The following is a 22882-nucleotide window of genomic DNA, read 5'->3' as shown; positions in this document are numbered from 1 at the left end:
CATCAGATGCACATGGTCCTGAAGTTAGTAAAGGTCAAATTCAGCCCACTTTAGATGACCATTGGAAGAAAGAATTGAGGGAGACTGCTTGTGACTACATAGCTAGATGGTGGTATGATGCTGATATCCCCTTTAATGCTGCTCGTTCACCATATTATGAGCCTATGTTTGATGCCATACATGCTGCTGGAAAAGGCTTCAAAGGCCCTACTATGCAAGAGCTAAGGGGGGTTCGTTTGCAGAAAGAAATTCAATCCATTAATGAGTATTTGCAAGAGTTCAGAGACTCATGGGCAAGAACAGGGTGTACCATCATGTCAGATGGATGGACTGATCAAAGAAACCGTACCATCATAAACTTTCTTGTCTTCTGCCCACAGGGAACCATGTTTTTAAATCAGTTGATGCATCTGATAAGGTAAAAGATGGCCACTTGTTGTTTCAGCTATTGGATGAGGTTATTGAGGATGTGGGGGTGGCTAATGTTGTTCAAATCATCACTGACAATGCCTCTAACTATGTTCTTGCTGGTAAACTGTTAGAGGAAAAACACAAGACCATCTTTTGGACCCCATGCGCTGCACATTGCATAGACCTCATGCTTGAGGATATTGGAAAATTAGATTGGGTCAGAAACACTGTAGATAATGCCAAAAGCATAACAAAATTTATCTACAGTCATACACTGGTTTTGAGTCTCATGAGGAAACACACTGGAGGCAAGGATATTATTAGGCCTGCCATCACTAGATTTGCTACACATTTTTTGACATTGCAATCTATGCTTTCCCAACATAGAAACTTGCAAAAGATGTTTTCCAGTGATGAATGGAATCAAACCAATTGGTCTAACAAACCAGAAGGCAGAGAATTGAAAAGGAAAGTCCATGATGAAACTTTTTGGAGAAAGGCAGCAGAGATTGTGAAGCTTGCTGAGCCACTGGTTAAGGTGTTGCGGTTGGTGGATGGGGAAAGGTTGGCTATGGGCTTCATTTATGAGGCTATGGATCAAGCAAAGGAGCAAATAAAGACAGCATACAAGGATAGAGTGGCAAAGTATGGGCCCATTTGGGCAATCATTGATGAAAGATGGAACAATCAACTCCATCGCCCTATACATGCAGCTGGGTATTTTTTGAACCCACGGTATCATTATAGAGCTAAGGAGTCAGGAGCTTTGAGCGAGGAGGTCAGAGATGGACTGGTTGATTGCATTGAACGCATGATCCCATCGGAGTCTGATCAGCTGCAGATACATCAACAGGTCACATCCTTCAGCAACGCAACAGGTACCTTTGGGAAGAACCTAGCAAAGATTGCAAGAGAAGCAGATGAGCCAGGTAAACAAAAATTTCAATTTTCAATTTCTTAACGGTTTTACAGTTTTACTTTTTTTATTAAAGACTAAAGTTTGTTAAATCATTTATAATTTGAAAGTTAGATATAATTTGTAATTTTGTTGAGCTTCAGCCTTCATCTAACTCATAATTCATTACACTCCTATGTTTTTTGCAGCACAATGGTGGGAGGCCTTTGGTGGCCAGTGCCCTCAATTGCAAAAGTTTGCAATTCGTATTTTGAGTCAAACTTGCAGTGCATCTGGGTGTGAGCGCAATTGGTCTGTCTTTGAGAGGATTCACACAAAGAAGAGAAACCGTTTGGAGCAAAAACGGTTGAATGATCTAGTTTTTGTCCAATACAACCTTCAGCTCAGACGGAACCAATTGCTGAACAAAAGACCTGATTCAGATCCCATTGTGTTTGAAGACATTGATCCAACATCAGATTGGGTAGTGGAGAGTCGTGCACCAGAGTTTGATCCTGATGAGGATCTTGATGAACTTGGCCAAGTTGGCCTGGGTCTGGAACATCAACTTCAGCCTGTTCAGTTGAATGCAGATCCCGATCCACCAGCCTCAGTCTCACAGCCAGCAAGGACTCTGAGGAGTAGGACTCCAGTTGTAGGTGCTTCCTCTGCTCAGCCACGACAGAAGCGCAGCCGCATATCTACTCTATCTCAGCGTGCATCTGCTAGTGGTACTGGCACCACTTCTACAGTTGCAGTTGGAGACGATGATGATGAGGCATGGGGCACCTTGTCTGACTCTGATGATGATGATGAATCTGATCCAGAGATTGGTCGATATGATCTTGGCTCCTCTGGCAGTAGCCAGTAGTACTAGTATTGGAGTCTGGTCAGCATCACAGTTTACTTTTGTTGTAGAGGCCATTTCTAGCCTCCTTGGTTATTTGTATTTTGTTTTGAGTCTTTGATCATGTATGACAGTTGACTATGTATTGCCATTGGGTACCATTTTGATATAATGGATTGGTTCATGAGCCTACTTTGATCATATGTTGTCTTCCATCTATAGTATAATGCTATGTGTTTGGAAACATGAATGAAAATCTTTAAAATTATGTTTAAAATATTTAAAATTATGTTTTTTTATAAAAAAAATAAATATTTAATGTATTTTTTACAACGACCGAGTCATTGAAATCGACTAGGCCTGGTCATTACCGAATCCTGGTCGGAGTCGGAGTCGATCCTCGGCCTGGTCGGAGTCCTGGTCCTGGTTGTAAAACACTGGTGATACCCCCTTATCTCATAGAGAAATTTATTTCAGCAAACGACACCCCCTTATCTCATGCATAGTAGGGCCTTTGAAGCCTTATCCAGCAGCACATATGGCATCAAACATAGGCTCATAATATGGTGAACGGGAAGCATTGAAGGGGATATCAGCATCATACCACCATCTACATATGTAATCACAAGCAGCCTCCCTTAATTCTTTCTTCCAATGGTCATCTAAAGTGGGTTGCAAAGTTCTACTAGCTTCAGGACCATGTGCATCTTGATGGAGAGGAGGGTGTGACAGTGACATGGAAATGCTTGCCACCAATGCCCTCCAAAATGCTGAGAAACCACCCCAAAAAATCTCCTTATGACCTCCAGCAAAACTCAGCCCTAAACTCCTGGCCAAGCCTCCTCAACGAACAATCTCTACAAATGATTGTGCAAGCCTTGGTCCAATCACCTCTGCATATGCCCAAGGAACATAAATTCAGCCTGAGGAATGACCACTCAATCTACCAGTCAATTCCCTACAAAAACGTTGCTAAACGCAAAGAGAGTGTGCCCCTAAATTCCAAGAACAAGCTCTGGTCTGTAGTTTACCTCCCACAAGGGTGTGTGGTTCTTCTCTGCGCTCAATCTGCGCCTGAATAGCTCGAATCTCCCTGAAGAATCCTCCTTGGAACAGCTCCATGATAAAGCAAGGGCTCCTCTAGGGTGGCACTTGGAGTCTACTAAAGAAGGAGTTGAGATTTTCCCTCGGAAACCTCATGTGTTGAACAACACAATGTTGACTTGGCTCAACAGCGCAAGCAAATAGTAGTACAAATTTCAAATTGATAAAAGCTCGAAATGATGGTCCCTTCTCTTCTATTTATGCACGTTGCCCTCTTCCTCTGCTCATGGGCCCCATTCTCCACTAGTACGCCTTCCTTCTCCTTCCTTCTCTCTCCACAAGTGTGTTTTCCTAAGGGAGTGCGTATTCCTTTAGTGTGTGGCCCCCACAACCCACCAAGAATTCGATTTTTCCCTCTCATAAGTCAACTTACCCAAAATTGTTGTTAATTCCAATATTGTCAAAAAGTGTAATATTTCATGAGTGGCTTAGGAAAATTGGGGATATTACAGTGCTTCCCCACCAAAAATTGTTTGTCCCCAAGCAATCCCTGCACAATTGTTCCCACTTTGTGATGGCCCAAACAGTCACTGCAAATAATATCGGGGTCTTGTTACCACTTAAACTAGCAGGCGTCCTAGGAGGGAATCCTAAAGGGACAATTGCTAGGTCAAGGGTAACAATGGAGCAATAGCCCACTGTGACATCAGCTAAAGCTCCCTACTCTTTACGGACTTTCAACGATGGGAGGGGACCTGGTATGATAAGGATCACAAAGATGAATAGATCAAAAATAGGATGAAGGGTGATCCTAGAAGCCTATTCACAAGAGAGGCTCAAGATTGTGTTTTGTCTTGGAAAACAAGGTGGAAGGCTCTCTAGGAAGGGCTTGGGGAGAATTTCAAGGGTTAGGTTTTGAGAATGCATGTTATAAAGGAGATCCCAAAGCCCTAGAATTCTTATCGAAACTTGGGTTCCAGGTGATCTTTGAAAAATTAACCTTGATGGTGCTTGGGACCACACAGGACCAAGTGGACCCGAGGTTAGGTCAAGAGGATAGGATTTAGCAACCAATGATGTACTTGACCTAATTAGGGAGGGGAAAGGGATCAAGGAATGAATTTTTAATAAAAGGCAATGCAAGGATGCCAGTGAGGTTTCTAGCCTAAGGGAAACCAAGGGCAAGAATTTGTCTTCGAGCTAGGGCTTGCAATATCTCAAGATCCCACTATCTAAATCTCATGAAATTTGGAGGGCTTCTTGAGGACACACCAACACAATTGTGGACCAAAAATCGAAGTATTCGTATGGCTAGATTGTGAGATAATTGATGCCCTAGGTGACCTATGTAGGTTATGCCTAGAAAAAGAGGGGAAGGTGAAAGAAATAAGCTTTAAAGTGATCATCAGAGGAGGACCAATGCTTTTTCATTTGGGAGAGATGGAGTCATGGAAGATTTAGAGTTTGAATTGATTTCCACTTGTCAAGGAGGCCTAAAAGACAACCTCGTAGTGTATTAGGGCTTAATGGAAGTAGCTTCAAGATCATTTATACTTCGTTCAACAATATTTTGTGACTTGTCAAGACAAGGATGCCTCTAGGAACATTCATTCATTCAAACATCACCCAACCATGATATAACACTATTTAGAGATTTAATTTCCACAATTTCATTCCAAGAAAAGCAGCAAATTAACCCTAGAATAGCAAAAATCCCAATATTATGAATGCAGCAAAATAAAGAATCAAAATAGCATTAACATAGTACTTGCATGTAAGAAGAATATATCCAATCACCAAGATATGCCAATCACAGAAGCTCCAAGGCAAAGAAGAATAGCCAAACATCAAATTTCATTCATTCATACAAAAAGTCTCATCCTCAAGATAGCGAAAATATCACAAGAAGATATGATCCAATCCAAGTGATGATACAAAATGAATTCATGTCTCTCTTATTTATACACTAATTAGAAGTTCAAATTACCTAATTTGAGCCTACATTATCCCATCGACTAAAATAATGTGCAAATAACTATCTTTTGGTGACAATCCCACCAAACTAGCTCATAAATAAAATAACAAGCCTCCCAGGAGATCGAATAATCAATAATGCGTGTCGTTGAGCTCTCTAAGAGGCTTAATGAAGTCCATAAGTGCCAAAATGATGAATTGGACTTACAAAAGTAATGGACAAGGGGTTGGCCCCTTGTTCTCGACATAATAAACCTGTGGTACTCCCAATGGCTATGAGGCCACACAACTAACCTCATGGGTCTCCAAGTAAGTCGAAGATGATTGTAGACCATCTATAAGGGCTCAAATGATAGTGTAAGTGATGTCGTCATGCCACATCAGCATACAAGTCTTGGGTCATCTGCCAAGTGCATGGTACAACTGTGGGGTTGGCTAGGAAAAGGTGAATCAAATGCATCTTCCTCATCCAATAGGTGAACCTTAAGCAATCTTTGAACATCTCTGGGGATCCATGGCGTGTTATCTATTGTTGTGAAGGCCCATGGCTCTCAACACACACCCTACATGTGCCAATAAAGCCCTCTGGAGAATTAGGACCCTGTATAGGGAGACCAAACCCAATATGGAAACCACTTGCAATCTTGCATAAGATACAATATGTCCCCTGCCCTTCCAGTGCAAAAATTCATCAAGGAAATCGAGCAAAAGGGCTTACAAACCATGGAAAACAGGTGGGGACTTCATAATGGCATGCCCTTCCATAATGGGCTTTGGCATGTGCTAGTGTCTCCAAGCTCCAAATAGGGTTAACCAAGTATCCCATTAGGTGGTTTCTACTTCTAAAGGGATAGTATGTCCAAGGTACATCCTTTAAAAGGTGGTGGCATCAGATAAAAAGATGAATGGAGTAGGGAATGAAAAGGGGCAGCCCTACCTGCAAAGGTTTGGTCTCGTGGCCAGCGAACGATCTGCTAAGTTGTTCGTGCCGCTATACAGGTCACAAGTTCGAGTCTCGTTTTAACCGAGGGTTGTTCTTGCGGGCTGGACAGTTCCTCCTAGAGGTTATAGTGGCAACCGATGGGATTCGACCCCGTGTAACGCGAGTACGATACCACAGCTGTTGCCGATTCCGCTAGTCACCAAAAAAAAAAAAGGTAGCCTGGGCCACATGTTGGGGTACAAGGGTAGCTAGTAAAAGGGAAGCCCACACTTGAGTATATAATGTATAGGAGGGAGCATTCGTGATACATGAGGTGCCCTGGCCTTGATTTTTCCACCCTTCTTTATATGCCTCTTGTCTTTTATGATTTCTTTTTAATTAATTGCTCGGGACTTAAGGGCTACAAGCATGATGTGTGAGATGTAGCAGAGAATACCCCTTTTAAGGTAGGGCGGTTCATTGCCCACCAGGGGTTGGGACAATCATGGGTTCCTAAATGATAAAGGAGCCTCATCTAGGGCCTATAAGAACTGGGGTGACTGCCATGATGATGGGGTAGAGCTCATGTATTGGCTTTTGCCCACACGCTAAATGTGTCTGTCCCAGCCATATTTTGCATTTTATGGTACATTTTCCTATTGAATGTGGCCAATTATGTTTTTGCTTTTCTTTTCAGCTGCATCAACCTCTGGGGCATCATTTCAGGCATGACCCAAGGTGAAGGCAAGGGGAAGGGTAAAGCTAACCCTATGTGGACCCATGTGGGAGAAATGATGAATGGGATTATAATGAGTGGAATAGGGGCAATATATGTGGATGAGGAAGCGTGACCACACAACCAAAATCAGGGTTTCCAATGAAATACCATCCCTAAGACCAAATGGTCAATAAAAGAGATCCCACGAGACCAAAATACAAGGTTAACACCGAAAAAGGGGTCTAAAGGACAAGAGCACAAACCTAGCCCATTCTCTCTGTTGAATCCCCCCATTAATCCATGCCCATAAGTGTCCATGATAAGAAAACTACAATACTCAATTACCAAGTGACAAGGCATACCTTTAGGTTCAGGAGGCTCACCTTCAAACATACAATCATGGCAGATGGGTGAAGGACCACATGGTTGGCTCACGTGGCGAAGAAATGGCACAACGAGCTAGTTGGTGGTTGCAAGGGGTTGTTGGCTGCTGACTGAGGCCCATCTTAGAGAAGAAAAAAAATGTCCTTGGGATATCACCCACAAAATGGTGGGTAACATTTGGCTCCAACTGGGACATGATCTCTCGCAGAAATAGATGAAGCTACTCGAACAGGAGGTCACGAGAACTCCAACAATCTCTTGGTTACCGTAGACCTATTGCCTGCACATATAATAGATGAAAAGCATAGGGCAACATGTTTTCCACGATGTCTTATGATCACCCATGCTTAGTGTTAGACCATAAAATCAACAAAAAAATAAATATGCAAATTTGATCTAAATGCAATTACTCTACCATTAGAAATATCATATGATGTTAGTTCTAATGAGGAAATGAGCATGCAATGCGTCCTACCCTAACATATAGTAAGGCCAAGACTAAGTGTAAACATAAAGCCAGTGCAACCAACATATCATCATATCAATATACATATGCTTGCCAGTATGATTACTCATATAGCGAATCCCAAAGCGAATGCAGATACAATCACATGGAGGATGAAGCGAGTGGGAGGTGGGAAAATGTGATCTCCATTGGAGGTAAAAGGAAACCCTAAGAGCGGGAAAATAGGTCAATCTAGAAGTGTGGGGCTATCCCTCTAAGTACACAATGGTGGAATGGAAGATTACTCTCGAGAACTCCCTATCACAATCATTATTTATAACGTTATGCTTTGTAGATGCCACAAGGTTGTGATGAGAGGGAAATGAAGGGTAAGGGAAAGGAGTGCAACATATAGGTTGTGACGGTTACATTGGAGGGGGGAGGGGGGGGGGTCATGGAGTGATCAAAACCCTGCAGGTGTGTCCAAGAAGGTAAAGTATAATCAATGAGGGGCTCTTCCTCGACACTATACTCAGAAGGGCAAGCTGGAGCAATTTTACCATAGCATAGATGTTGTGTGGATGACATAAAATTCTTATCTATTGACCATTGACATAGAGTGTGTGTGTGTGTGTGTGTGTGTGTGTCAAGAGAGAGAGAGATTTTATTAATCATCCAGGAGGCCATGTTGGTCTATGCGATGGAGTTTTACATCTTCACAGTACCAAACATACAAAATTAAGTGGGGCCGATGTTGCATGGCTGCAGAAAGGAAGAGAACTACATTAAGATATACATAGTGTGAGTGGACAACTATAGTCCATTCTTTAACCTAGATCTACTCATCTTCATGTCCTGTAAGGGGAATGCCAATTTCAAAGCCTTGGCTCTGAAGGTCATCATTGTCGTTGCTCTTCTTTCTTCCATGTCACTCTCTCAGAATACTGTTTCAAATGCAACTTTCTCCAGAGATGAACCCCTTTTGATATGGTTGTATGCTTCAGAGTGGAGAAGAAAGTGCTACTATACCCAATTACAAATAAACCTAATACACCTTTTACAAATTACAAGTATGTATCACCCATCTACCCAATTACTTACATTCTTTTTAGTGTATCATCCCAAAAAGTAAAAATAACTACAAGTCACCATCCATGATCGTTTGAAATATTGAGAGATGTTAATACATCAGATATCAGAAGCTGATTTGCTAATGAGGATTAGTTTAAAAAATAAATGTATTGTAATTTTAACAAATATCACATACAAGTGAATGTCCAGCATTAGGAATTATTAATTAACTTGAAAAATATGAAACATCAGAACAATTTTTGGCCCATTGTGACACAAATGCATAGACATTGCAAAATTACTGTGCTTCCAAGATTATTCCCCAAACTAAAGCAAGATAAAAGATACAAGATGGAGCACGAATGGCATTAATAGATTCAAACCTGAAGTTTCCACCTTTTATTCCCTGCTTACCTGTTGTGCACCAGTCTCTGATATATGTTTACATTTGTAAATATTAAGATAGAACCGAGGAGCTAATGATGCTGCTAGCTGCATAAACACCAACCAACTTTCAGTTTCCCTTTCTTAATACAGCATACCTAACTAGCCATTTTCTCCTAAGTCTTTTCTGCAAAAAATGATTTACATGCATGGACTATCATTTGAAAAGATAACTTTGCAACTACCACAAGATACATGTGGGATTAAAAAAGCACTTCGATGTGTGATCTTATATGTGGTAATGATCTGCTTATGTAAATGAAGTTATCTACAACCTTTACTATGTCCCAAGCATAATAATTAAAATCATCCTAGCAACATTGTAATGAGAACTTAGAAGTGACAAATCACAGTGAATCTGTGTATGCTATTATATACAAATCACCATTCAAGGAGAATGGAAAATATTCCATCTCAATAAAGACCAATCTAGTATGTGATACACTTAACTCACGGTGAATATAATCCATTCCTATGTCCTAGATTTTCTAAGTAAAAAAATAAAATTAACCTTTGTGGGAAAGAAACTATAAGCCAGGAAATCTCTCCCAAGGCATCATCATGAGCTTACTCACTGAAAGTTGCAAATTAGAACTCATACCCTTGACTGCAACCTTTCCAGTTCTCAGTACAGTCTACTGGCTTTTGTTTTTCTGGATTTTCTTGTTTTTTAGAGTTTTACGTTAGTGAAAATATGTTTCTATCCAAGTTGCAAGGAAACACCTACATGGGACACGTTCCAGTACCTGAAACACCTGAAAATGCTGAAACAGATATGAAACGGCTTGGAAATGCTGCCAGTTGTACTGTATGGCATTTCCAAACCTGGAATTGCCATACAGTACAGCCAGTGGCATTTCCAAGCTTTTTTGGCCATTTCCAGTGATCTTTCAGGCATGGGACCCATAGGAAATATCACCCTGCCCATGTAAATGTGAATGATCCTTTAAGACAAAACAGGGATAGAAGATTGACTTTTAGAAGTTCGTCACCTTGGTAATCAATGGTAATATTAAATTCAAGTAAAAGTGACATTGTGATTTATCTTAGAAAAGGTAAGATAAAGGATAATATCACTTTTACTTCAACTTATAGCATTACCGTTAATTGTTTAAAGATGTTTGAAAGTGGATGCAACCTCATTGGACTTCATATGGAGAAATTAGAATTTTATATTTTTGGGCATTGGATAATCCAGTGCTCCCTATGTGTCTTGCGACATGTGCTAAAAACCTCTCGAGGATCTGGTAACTCTGGCGATGCATCCATTTACTAACACCTGTGGGTTTTGGTGTAACAGAAATCGTGATTCCAACAATCGGTATCAAAGCATGTTCCTTCTGTTGCAGCCTAACAGCTAGAAGGAAGAGTTCGGAAGAACAAAGATGTGAGGATCAAGGAAGCATGCCTCCAAACGATCAAAGGAAGTCTTCGACATTGCACTGATTTCAGAATCTGTTACAGTTGATGAAGAGAAACAGGTTGGTCCAGTTCCTCCGTTTGATGGAACAAGCTATGAAATATGGGAATCCAGCGTAGAAGCCTATTTGTAAAGCTCTTGGATATGATGTATGGGATTCAGTTATTTCTGGAAACACATCTAAAAATTAATCAAGAAGGTCCAATACAAAAGCAATGAATGCCATTCTAAATGCTTTGCCAGATACTGTGAAAACTGAAATGGGTCAATGCTCATCAACCAAAACGCTTTGAGAGAAGCATCAAAATATTTACTTAAAGAAGCATTCAGATCAAGATGAAAATGATTATGATTCAGATAGAGCACTCTTCATAGGATCAGATACTCCGAACAAAAAACCTAACGACAATGAAGAAGAAGAAGCAGATGTGGAAATGGAGACAGAACTGATCAGTGCCTTAAGTGACCTTAAGAAAACAAGGAAGGAAAATTAGAAAGAACAATCATATCATTGATGAAAAGGAACAAGAAATCGCTTGCTCAAAGATAAAATTTGTTGTTTTTCCACGACCTTGGTGTCTAGGATAGAATCTTAAATCTTTGATGCTACCAAACCAAGAATCACAACAAAACTACTTTGCACGGCAGAATATATACAGCAGTAAATCTACTAGTGCACAAAATATAGACAACAATTTACAATTTTCAACCAAACTTCGTTATATTAATCCAACTGAATCATACAACAGTCTAGGGCTCTCGTACCAAGGATAATGGCCCTCATACTAGTACAAGAATACAAAATTGGGGCTTGGTGTCAATCCATCTTCAACCAATCTACCCTCAACAAGATACTCTAACCATCTGGTTGTCACATGCTCTCTCAGCTCCTCTCGGTCATACCCTATACCAGCCCAATCCCTTGGCTCTCGATCTGCAGCACAACCTCTATCAACGATCCAAGTCCATCTGGCCACTGAACCTCGGCTATCCAATCTGCTCACTAGTTGTGCCTTAGTCCATCAAGGGCACAACACATCGAGACTCCTGTCGAGTTGTTCACAACTCTATTTGTGAACAACTCTCAATCTGCCCACTGTTGCTCCTCAACTACTTAGGAACTTCAACCCACTATGGTTTTCCTACGCTGCTCCAATGAAGACCAACATAGGGCACGGAGGGCTACCTCCTATCACTGCAAGATGTCCATCTCCCACAATGAACATGGGCTAGAAGGACTACCCATCATCTGATGTAGATGTCCTTCTCCACACACAAAAGCTATTCAAACTGCTCCTGGCTTATCAGACACTTGAGCTCAACTTCTACCACTCTAGCAACCATCTAGGTCCATGAAGATGGTGCACACCGAGCTCCAACTTGGGCATTATCACGTTGTCATCCACCACACCATATATGCCCAATCCTTGTCCACACTTGGTCCACTCTCACGCTGCCCTCCAACAATCCACAAGTGACCAATCCTTCTTGTAGCATATGCTCCTAATTATGGCATCCAACACCTATGGAGACCCTTCCACATGGTTGCTAACAGACTCCTCAAATCAATCCTCTCCTAAGACACTCATCCTCTAGCATATAATCACTAAACATCATGACATTTGCAACTCCCTGTTGTTGTCACCTTGTCTCGATTTATGTACATGTGGCAATCTAGTAAGGGCATCATAGCAGCCCTAAATCCCTACTCCAAGTACTAGTTTACTTGTCCAACCTCGCCACCCACTTGCACTAACCTTTTAACTACCCTTCTGCACTATTGCGGCCTCAAGACACTACTTCAAGACTCTTGCAATACCCCACAAGGCTACAGCAAGGTTTCGGCCTTCATAGATGAGGAAACAATCTTTGTTTGGGTTGCGACCTACTTCAAAAGTCTACGGCTAGGGAAGAGGTGCCTCCCTTAGCCCTCTCAGCCCACACAAACGATCTTCTAGCAGTGTTGTTCCTACAGCACCTTTCTATGGCCCTAAACAGAGATGCCATCATCAATTATACGCACAGAGAATACCCTTGACATACCTCTGATCTGCAGCTGGACCTTCAAGTTGATTTGCACTTCAAGACTGCCCTAAGCCATCCTTCTTGCCTCCTGCAATGTGGCTAAGAGTTGCAGCTCTTCTTCTCTGCAATCTGCACCCAAAACAAACCGTCAAACTCTCCTTTCCTTGACTTGTCACAAATCTGTTGCTTCATATCCGCACTCTAAATCGCAGAGTTATCTCATGATGATAGATGCACATTGGATGTGTTCTAATACATCACACTTGATCTTTATTTATAGGCATCAACTGGCTCCAACAAATTCTTCTAAGGTGGCTCACCAACTATCATAAGGTGTCCAAAAACACTAGGTCGACCTAAACTTTGTGACACAAGCCCACTCCACAACTTCAAAAATTAATATCTCTTCAATGACAACTCGGAATTGGACGATTCTCGATGCATTGGATTCGTCTCGACATCTACTATGATCGTCATCCACACATGTTGAAATATCATCACGATTTTGGCCAAAACATCGATGGGTGCAAAACCCCATGCTTGGGTTTCAAGCCCACAAGGCCACTTGTGGAGCTCCTTCCTCCAAACCCTTAATCCTAGCGGCTTGGAGTACCTCCACGGTACAAAAACCACCACTCCCTCTTAGCAAGGGAGGTACTTCCAAGATAAGGAAGTAACCATCATCATCTGGCGACACTAGCCCATATGGAGTCTATCATTGCAACATGCTCTGTAGAATGAACCTGGCAATCTTAATAGTGCCTCTACCTCATCATATCTGAACCTAAAGATCCCAAAACTCCATAGGGTTGCTCCCTCTGAGCCTACACGATCTCCATTGGCTCATTCCTACAAGCACTCATCCTCCTGGATCAAATACCACTCATGCAAATCCCTCCAATGTCAGATATGCAACATCACGATCCAATGAAGACTTTAACCTGCCAATCTGTAAACCATCAGACGAATTCATCTCGATCAACTAGATCTCGTCTAAGCCAAAGAAACCCACGAGTTGTCCCAACCATCCATGACAAATCAATGGATGTCCATGATCAGCAATCTGCCCTACAACAAACTGTTGTTCACCAGGCTCACCACCAATACACTAGAACTCCCAACAAATCTCGCTGCCAAACCAGTCAAAACCACATCTCTATGTCTTTAGCTGAACCCTCCGCTCCATGATCTAGACAACCATAACTCCCTCTGAGTTACTTCGCAATCGCAATGCACACTCTAATTCACTATCCCTCAAAGTAGCTATTATACCATGTTGATTTTCCACGACCCTAGTGTCTGGGATAGAATCTTAAATCTCTAATGCTACTAAACCAAGAATCACAACGAAACTAATTTGCATAGCAAAATATAAATAGCAGTAAATCTACTAGTACACAAAATATAGACAACTTTTTACAATTTTCAACCCAACTTTGTTATATTAATCCAATTAATAATACAACAGTCTAGGGCTCTCGTACCGGGGATAATGGCCCTCATACTAGTACAAGAATACAAAATTGGGGCTTGGTATCAATCCATCGACAACCAATCTACCCTCAACAAGATACTTTGACCCTCCGATTGTCGCATGCTCCCTCAGCTCCCTTCGGTTGTACCCTGTACCTGCCTGGTCCTTCCACTCCTGATCTGCAGCACTGCCTCTATCAACAATCCAAGCCTATCTGGCCACTGAACCTTGGCTCTCCAATATGCTCACTAGTTGTGCCTTAGTTCATTAAGGGCACAACACATCAAGACTCCTATCGAGTTGTTCACAAATCCTTTTGTGAACAACTCTCAATTTGCCCACAGCTGCTCTTCAGCTACTCAGGGACTTCAGCCCACTATGGTCTTCTTGCGTTGCACCAATGAACACCAACATAGGGCACGGAGAGCTGCCACCTATCACTATAAGATGTCCATCTCCCACGATGAACATGGGCTAGGAGGACTGCCCATTATCTGTTGTAGACGTCCTTCTCCACACACAAGTCTTGGGCTACTCAAACTGCTCCTCGCTGATCAGACCCTTGAGCTCAACTTCTACCACTCTAGCAACCATCTAGGACCATGAAGATGGTGCACACCGGTCTCCAACTTGGGCACTATCACGCTGTCCTCCACCATACCATAAATACCCAATCCTTGTCCACACTTGGTCCACTCTCAAGCTGCCCTCCAACAGTCCACGAGTGACCAATGCTTGTTGTACCATCTGCTCCTAGTTAGGGCATCCAACACCTATGGAGGCCCTTCCACATGGCTGCTAATAGACTCCTCAAATCAGTCCTCTCCTAGGACACTCATCCTCTAGCATCTGATCACCAAACAAGATGACATCTGCAACTCCCTACTATTGTTACCTTGTCTCGATTTTTGTGCATGTGGCAATCTAGTTAGGGCATCATAACAGCCCTAAATCCCTGCTCCAAATACTAGTTTCCTTGTCCAACACTGTTGCCTACCTGTACTGACCTTTTAACTACCCTTCTGCACTACTGCAGCTTCAAGACACTACTTCAAGACTCCTGCAATACCACACAAGGCTACAACAAGGTTTCGGCCTTCATAGACAAGGAATAATCTCTGTTTGGGTTGCGGCCTACTTCAAATGTCCTGTGGCTAGGGCAGAGGTGCCTCCCCTAGCCCTTTCGGCCCACACAAATGATCTTCTCACAGTGTTGTTCCTACAGCACCTTTCTACGGCCCTAAACAGAGATACCATCATTAATTATATGCACAGAAAATACCCTTAACATACCTCTAATCTACGGCTAGACCTTCAAGCTGATTCGCACTTCAAGACTGCCCTAAACCATCCTTCTTGCCTCCTGCAATGTGGCAGAGTTGCAACTCTTCTTCTCCAAAATTCGCACCCAAAACAAACCTTCAAACTCTCCTTTCCTTGACTTGTCACAAATCCGTTGCTTCAGAACCGCACTCTAAATCGCAAAGTTATCTCATGATGATAGATGCACATTGGATGTGTTCTAATACATCACACTTGATCTTTATTTGTTAATTTTTGGTATGTTCTATGCTTAAGGGCAATTTATTTCAATTTTTCTTATTAGCCCAATATCAATTTCCAGATTAGCAATCACATCAGCATGATAGTAAAATGCAAATAGAACATAAACATAAACAGTAGAAGACAAGCCAAGACAAAAGGACATAGGATGTGGCACCAGCCAGGGACAAACCCCAATTTGGGGAAACCCTTGATCAAATCTTCTTATATTCTTCAATAGTTCAGCAGAGAGAGAGAGATAGTACAAATATACAAAATTGATATTTATGACAGCAGTAGAAAAGACTTGACCAGAGAAAACAATGTTGGTCATACAGGACAGAACCTTCTTCTAAAGATCATTCATATGGTACCAACAAGATGTTCAATAAACTGAGCCAATCATGGTCAAACCTTGACCCAAAACATCTCCCAGAACTCTGATGTCTTCTTGTTGCACTAGTTGTCACTGCTTCATGAAATAGGACACAATCAATAATAGATTTGTTGTTGTCATCATGATGACTAGTTAGGGCACCAAGCACTATTGTAACAGTCCTCCAACGGTCATCAAAACAGCCTAGGACAACTCCTTGGATATGCTATTGTTCTGGGCATATATAAGCCCTCAAACTCTCCTATGCAATCCTAGACTGTGGTGTTATGGCCTACAGCCTAACACAGTGTTCCTGTAGCTTCCAGGCAGCATAATCTTTATTCCTTGTCCCTCCAACGATACCCCAACAGATCTGATCTTAAGCTCCTCTAACTCGGCCCTCCTACAAGAAGAAAACGCAGTCACAAAACGATGCCTAAACAATCCCTTAACCCATGCCTAGGAACAACCTTCTTTCACGTTGTCAATATAATTATTCTTGTTGCGTTAGGGCTCCTTTTGTTGCGGCATAGGATCTGTCAATGGGTGTGTATTATGGCTCTTCAGATTTGTTGCTAAGTCTTCTTCCTTAGTTGTGTATTAGGCCTCCATTGACTGCAGCTTTAGGCCTCTCTTGACTGTGTCTTAGGCTTCTCTCTTGAATGTGTCTTAGGCCTCCCTCTAGCTACAAATTACGGCTTCTTTTGGTTGAGTATAGGAGCTCTTCTTGACAGCGGATAGGACCTCCCTTGACTGTGGCTAGGTCTCCTCCATGACTATGGCTTGATCTCTTTTAGGACAGAGGCTAGGGCACCTTCTTCAACTACGGCTAGGGCACCTTCTTCTACAACAGCTAGGGCTCCTTTTTCTACTGCAGCTAGGGCTCCTTTTAGATCTTCGACTAGGGCTAGATCTCCTTCCTTAGGACTGTGGCTAGGTCTCCCACTTGACCTCTCTTGCCACCAAACCCAAACGGGTGGAGAGAAATCATCAAAGATGTGTGACAAATGACTTGAGGCCTCCTCTATTTAAATGCAACATTGAGGTTGCGCTGGGTGTTATTTGGTTGCTGGCCAACCTTGACAAATTGTCAAATAATATAAATAAATTCATACCTCCATAAATACATGTCGGAATCGGATGATCTTTAGATCAATCCTACACCTCTCAAAGGCAAGAATCCAAGAAAAATATCAACTGCTATAAATAAGATGACCCACATGGAATTTGGCCCTAGTTGCCAATTTTAACATTCTTTATAGGCATCAAGTGACTCCTATTGATTTGGAGTAGCATCGAATGTGCTCTAGCCATGAAAATTGGTGGAGAGGCTAAGGCACATGAGATCTCCAATACCCAAAAAGGGTTTGGGCAGATTCTAAATAGTTTGGGAGATATTAAAATAATTAATATTTTAATGGAGTCCCTAAGTCTAAACTTAGGGAAATTAAAATATTAATGTGAATTAATATAAAACTGTGTTAAAATGGTCCAAAAGTCATGGATCAAGCCAGATCTAATCTTAGTTGTTGATTAGGGACTTAATCTTGGTTGTTGATTTGTCAACGAGAAAAGTATAAGAGGAGGCTTGAGGGTCACTTAGAGAACACACCAAGAGATCAAGATTTCGACTTTCTGGGGCTGGGTTTGCTGAGAAAGTTGAGAGAGTGATCAGAGTTGCAGCTGAGGGGCAGTGAATACAAAAGCAGAGAGGCAGAGATAGCACTAGGAAGATCAGTGCAGTAGCCGCAGAGAGGGACGCAGAGGCAGCCAAGGGTTCACGCAGAGCTAGCCAGGGCTCACGCAAAGCCAGCCAGGAGTTGCGCAGTGCCTCAGAGGGCCAGCGTGGGTGACACATCGGGCAAGAGGACTGACCCAGTGCCTCCAGAGGCTGACGTGGGCCAATCCAGAGTGACGATGGGCTAACGCTGGGCCAGAGAGACGCTGACGTAGTCCCTAGCGGCTAACGTTGCGGTTTTGTGGGGCAGATTGGAGCTATAGAGCTGTCGGAGTGTTTATCCGTGGTTTATCCGAGGTTTCAGCCGGAATATCTACTTCCGAGTAGAAAGGTACTACCACCGAGATTTTTTTTTGTTGGATGCGCCTGATTTGGCACCTAGATTGTATTTTGAAACTGCATAATAAATCAAACCCTCAGATAACTGCACCGATTTTCCCGTATTGGGTTTTTCCAGGGACATTAGTCCAAAAACAATGGTGTCACTTGTGTGCTTGTTTCTATTTGCTTCAGTTGATGATCTGTAATGTGTTGAACATGTACTTGTATTTATTTACAGTATTTACATGGTAAATAACTTGTTAATTAATAGAACAAGTAGGTAGGAATAAATCAGTAAAGTACATGAAGGGTTTCTAACATGTCAGACTTAGAAATTCCAACATGGTATCAGAGGGTGGTTGCAGATAACAAGACAACTGAGGACATCAGTCGAGCAGAGCAACAGCATCAGAAAACATTTGTCCCGAGTGACAGAAGTTGTTCCTAGCAGAGTAGCAGCAAGGAAGGGGTGACACAGTGCCTGTGTCATCAAGATTGAGCCAGGAAGAGGCAGCGCAGTACTGAGGGAGGCAAAGGCAGGCTCATGAGAGCCACGTAGAGGCCAAGTGGGCTGATGCAGTTGGCTAAGGAGGTTGATTTGCCAGTACCGAGATTGCGCAGAGCCTAGGAGCTCTAACCTTTAGTTTGTTGGGGTTTAGGAGGTTGTAGGCAAGTTGCAGAGTGGAGTTGGTGGGGTACTGCAGTCAGAACAGTTCCTAACAGGGCAAGACCAAGGAGGAGGGAATTGCTATCAAGGGTTTCTAGCCAAGAAATCCGGATCAGTGGTGCAGCGGCACTAAGGATCGAAGTGGGGGCATCTCGACATTAGCAGAAGGATTTCCAGCAGGAAAATCGAGGCTCAGACGAGTCATACCGAGAACTTCCAAGAGGGAAGTAGAGGAGCAGCGAGATGGCGGTGAACGAGGTAAGAGACCAAGATAGATTGGACGGAGCCTCAAACTTCGTAGTCTGGAAGGCCAGAATCCTATCCATTCTAGACAGGAATCGTGTCAAGCACTTCGCCTTGAGGACGATAGCTATCCCAGTTGACCCAGCTGATAACGACAAGTACGAGGAGGCAATGGCGAGGGCCAAGAGCATCATCCTTGACAGGGTCAAGGACCATGTAGTACCACATATTGCCGAAAAGGAAACGGAAAATGAGATGTGGGAGGCCCTAAAGAAATTGTACCAGCATACTTCTGTGCAGAGAAGGATGTTACTAGAAAATCAGTTGCGATCATACCAGATGCAGAAGGGAGAACAGATTGACCCCTTCCTCAGTCGATTGAAAGAGATCAGGGATCAACTGAATTCCATAGGGACAACGTCGGATCCAAAATTGACGATGAGAACAGCCCTGAACGCAGTCTCAGAAGACTAAGAGGTGTTTGTCTAGAGCATATTGGACAGCGCGACCCTTCCAGATTGGGAGGAAATGTGGGCTGCTCTTCGCCAAGAAGAGATCAGAAGGCTAAGCAAGGTAGGAAGCAGCAGCAAGGGGATCAAAATCAAGAAGGAGGAGGAGGAGGATGCTGCCCTAGCATCTGAGGGAAAGTAGGAGAAACAGAAGAAGAAGGACCTCTCCAAGGTCAAATGCTTCCACTGTGGGGAGTTGGGTCATTATGCGACCCAATATCCAAGGAAGAAGAGTAAGGGAGAGGCCTCCGAGACCAAGGTAGCACCAACAAGGGCAGAAAAGGAAGTGGAGACAGACGATGAATGTGCCATGAGTGCACACACACCACTTGAGCGGAAGTGGGGATACATCGAGCTGTAGTCAGACAGGCTACAGGCGATGAGGGGCAGGATCCTCGAGGTACCCAACCTCTTGGATTAGACCTTGCTACGAGAGCCCCGAAGAGGAGTAGCAGTACTGGCAATGTTAGTAGAGACGGATGCAGATGAAGCGACAGAGGGAGCTACAGTGCAGGATTCCCAGGACACCGTGAGGCAGCAATGCAAGAAGCATGGGAGGGTTGCACCAGTGCAGGATGGCACAGAGAGGTGTGCGACGATGCGAGATGCATGTAGTTGCAGTGGCACAGAGGTCAAAAAGGGAGCAATTTTCAGCGACAGAGGGAGCTTTAGCATCGGGAATGTCTAGCCTAATGGAGATATCAGAGTCAGGAGATCGGTTACTTACTTCTCAGTAACTGAGTTGCAGTGCATTAGTTAACAGTGGTAGTGCTATGGGCAGCACGATGAAGCATGATGAGAAGGGTTGCAGTGCAGATGCAGCAATGGCAGGGCCATGGGCAGCAGCACGAATGCAGAGGGAGTTACGGTACAGATGCAGCAGTGGCAGTGGCAGTGGTAGGGGCATGGGTAGCATTACAGGATGCAACAGTGTAGAGGATGTTGGGCAGCAAGCCTAACATCAACACAGGGAGCGATGCGGGATGATCAGAGTGATGCTCAGTGAGGAGTATTACTAGAGAACAGTGCTCGCTAAGAGGGAGTGTTGATTTGGGTAGTATCAGATGTGCTTTAGCCACGAAAATTGGTGGAGATGCTAAGGCACATGAGATCACCAATACCTAAAAAGGGTTTTGGCAGATTCTAAACAGTTTGGGAGATATTAAAATAATTAATAACTTTAATGGAGTCTCTAAGTCTAAACTTAGGGAAATTAAAATATTAATGTGAATTAATATAAAACTGTGTTAGAATGGTCCAAAAGTCATGGATCAAGCCAGATCTAATCTTATTCGTTGATTAGGGACTTAATCTCAGTCATAGATTAGGGACTTAATCTCAATCGTTGATTCGTCAACAAGAAAAGTATAAGAGGAGACTTGAGGGTTACTTGGAGAACACACCAAGAGATCAAGATTTCAACTTTCTGGGGCTAGGTTTGCTGAGAAAGTTGAGAGAGTGATCAGAGTTGCAGCTGAGGGGCAGTGAATACAAAATCAGAGAGGTAAAAATAGCACCGGGAGGATCAGCATAGTAGCCACAGAGAGGGACGCAAAAGCAGCCAAGGGTTCACGCAGAGCCAGCCAGGGCTCACAAAAAGGCAGCCAGGAGCTGCACAGTGCCTCAGAGGGCCAGCATGGGTGACGCAAAGGACCAGATGACTGATGCAGTGCCTCCAGAGGCTGACACAGGCCAAGCCAGAGTGACGTTGGGCTAAAACTGGGCCAGAGAAAGGCTGACGCGGTCCCTAGAGGTTGACGCGGGGGTTTCATGGGGCAGATTGGAGCTGTAGAGCTGCCGGAGTGTTTATCCGAAGTTTCAGCCAAAATATCTACTTCCGAGTGGAGAGGTACTACTGCCGATATTTTTCTCTATTGGGTGAGTCGGATTTGGCACCCAGATTGTATTCTGAAACTGCTTAATAAATCAAACCCTCAGATAGTTGCACCAGTTTTCCCGCATTAGGTTTTTCCAGGGACATTAGTCCAAAAACAACAGTGTCACTTGTGTGCTTGTTTCTATTTGCTTCAATTGATGATCTGTAATGTGTTGAGCATGTACTTGTATTTATTTCTAGTATTTAAATGGTAAATAACTTGTTAATTAACAGAACAAGTAGGTACGAATAAATCAGTAAAGTACATGAAAGGCTTCTAACGTGTCAGACTTAGAAATTCCAATAGCTCCAATAAATTCTTCTAAGGTGGCTTGCCCACTGTCATAAGGTGACCAAAAACACCAGGCCGGCCTAAACTTTGTGACACAAGCCCACTCCACAAATTCAAAAATTAATATCTCTTCAATGACAACTCAGAATCGGGCAATTCTTGATGCGTTGGATTCGTCTCGCCATCTACTATGATCCTCATACATCACATGTCGAAATATTGTCATGGTTTTTGCCCAAACATCGATGGGTGCAAAACTCCAGGCTTGGCTTTCAAGCCCACAATGCAACTTGTGGAGCTTCTTCCTCCAAACCCTCGATCCTCAAGGCATGGAGTACCTCCCAAGTAACAAAAATCAACAAAAGCAAAGGAAGCAAAAAGAAGAGAAGGTATTTTGACAGGTCTTGACTATGCAGGTAAAGCTCCATGCAACGAAGCCACAAGTTCCAAGCCCCCACAGAGCAAGGTTGAAGAGAAGCCTGAAAGCAAAGTCGGTATCCTTCAAAGGCCAAATCAAAGTGAAAGATAGTAGATTGAAAGTGTTAATTTGGTAGCTCATTGACAAATTCCTCTTTCCAAGAGGACCAAAATTGACCTTTGACGCACTAAATTTGGATAAGGAAAAGGGTATTTTTGAAGTCAAGCACACAGATACACAAATTGTCAAGGTCAGCTTAAGGACAAATTGCCCCTCCAAAGTTGCATATAAATACAAGTGACCTCAAGATCATTTGGACATCACATCACAACTTCTCTTCTCTCTCAAGTTTGATTGGTTCGTATAGGTCTGAGGCAGCTTTCTTTTCACACGTGCAAGGGTCCTTGGAGGCATTTTCTGTGTTGACTTTTAAGCTGGAAGGTTTGACTTCAGTTTGACCAAGTTTGACTTCATCATTTGACATGCTTTGACTAGGAAAATTCTGATTTCTTGAGGCAAAGTTGATTAACAAAAAACCGAGGTGATCCGGGTTGTTTGACTAGCGATGACTTCAGGGTTGACCACAAGGTTTGACTGCGGAATTTCTCTCATTTGACCAAGTTTGACAGGGTTTTCTTGGATTGTTTTGGGCTAACTTTGACCAGCTGTGGAGGCCAAATTTGTGGGTTGTTGACCAAACTGTTGGAGGACGAATTTGACTGTTGACTTTGACTAGTTAGGGCACACTTTGACTGTTGTTGACTTGGACAAAATTGCAAATTTTGACAGTTGACCAAATTTGACTATTTCATCATTGGCATATTGG

The 22882-nt window shown here is 42.9% G+C and overlaps 1 protein-coding gene across 1 annotated transcript in view; it reads right to left on the bottom strand.

The window, feature by feature from the left end:
• The window catches only part of HIT1 (Membrane trafficking VPS53 family protein), a 361304-nt gene that overhangs the window by 92636 nt on the left and 245786 nt on the right, over window positions 1–22882 (bottom strand). The window contains exon 21 of the mRNA XM_089448976.1: window positions 9126–9203. Within this exon, the coding sequence (XP_089305102.1) occupies window positions 9126–9203 (78 nt within the window). The remainder of the gene's footprint in view (window positions 1–9125; window positions 9204–22882) is intronic.

Source organism: Pinus tabuliformis, chromosome X (genome assembly GCF_031772625.1).
Source record: "Pinus tabuliformis cultivar Carrire ecotype Pingquan chromosome X, CPIR1, whole genome shotgun sequence".
Lineage (NCBI taxonomy): Eukaryota > Viridiplantae > Streptophyta > Pinopsida > Pinales > Pinaceae > Pinus > Pinus tabuliformis.
Note: the sequence above shows the minus strand (reverse complement) of the source record. Positions and strands in the feature narration are given on the sequence as shown.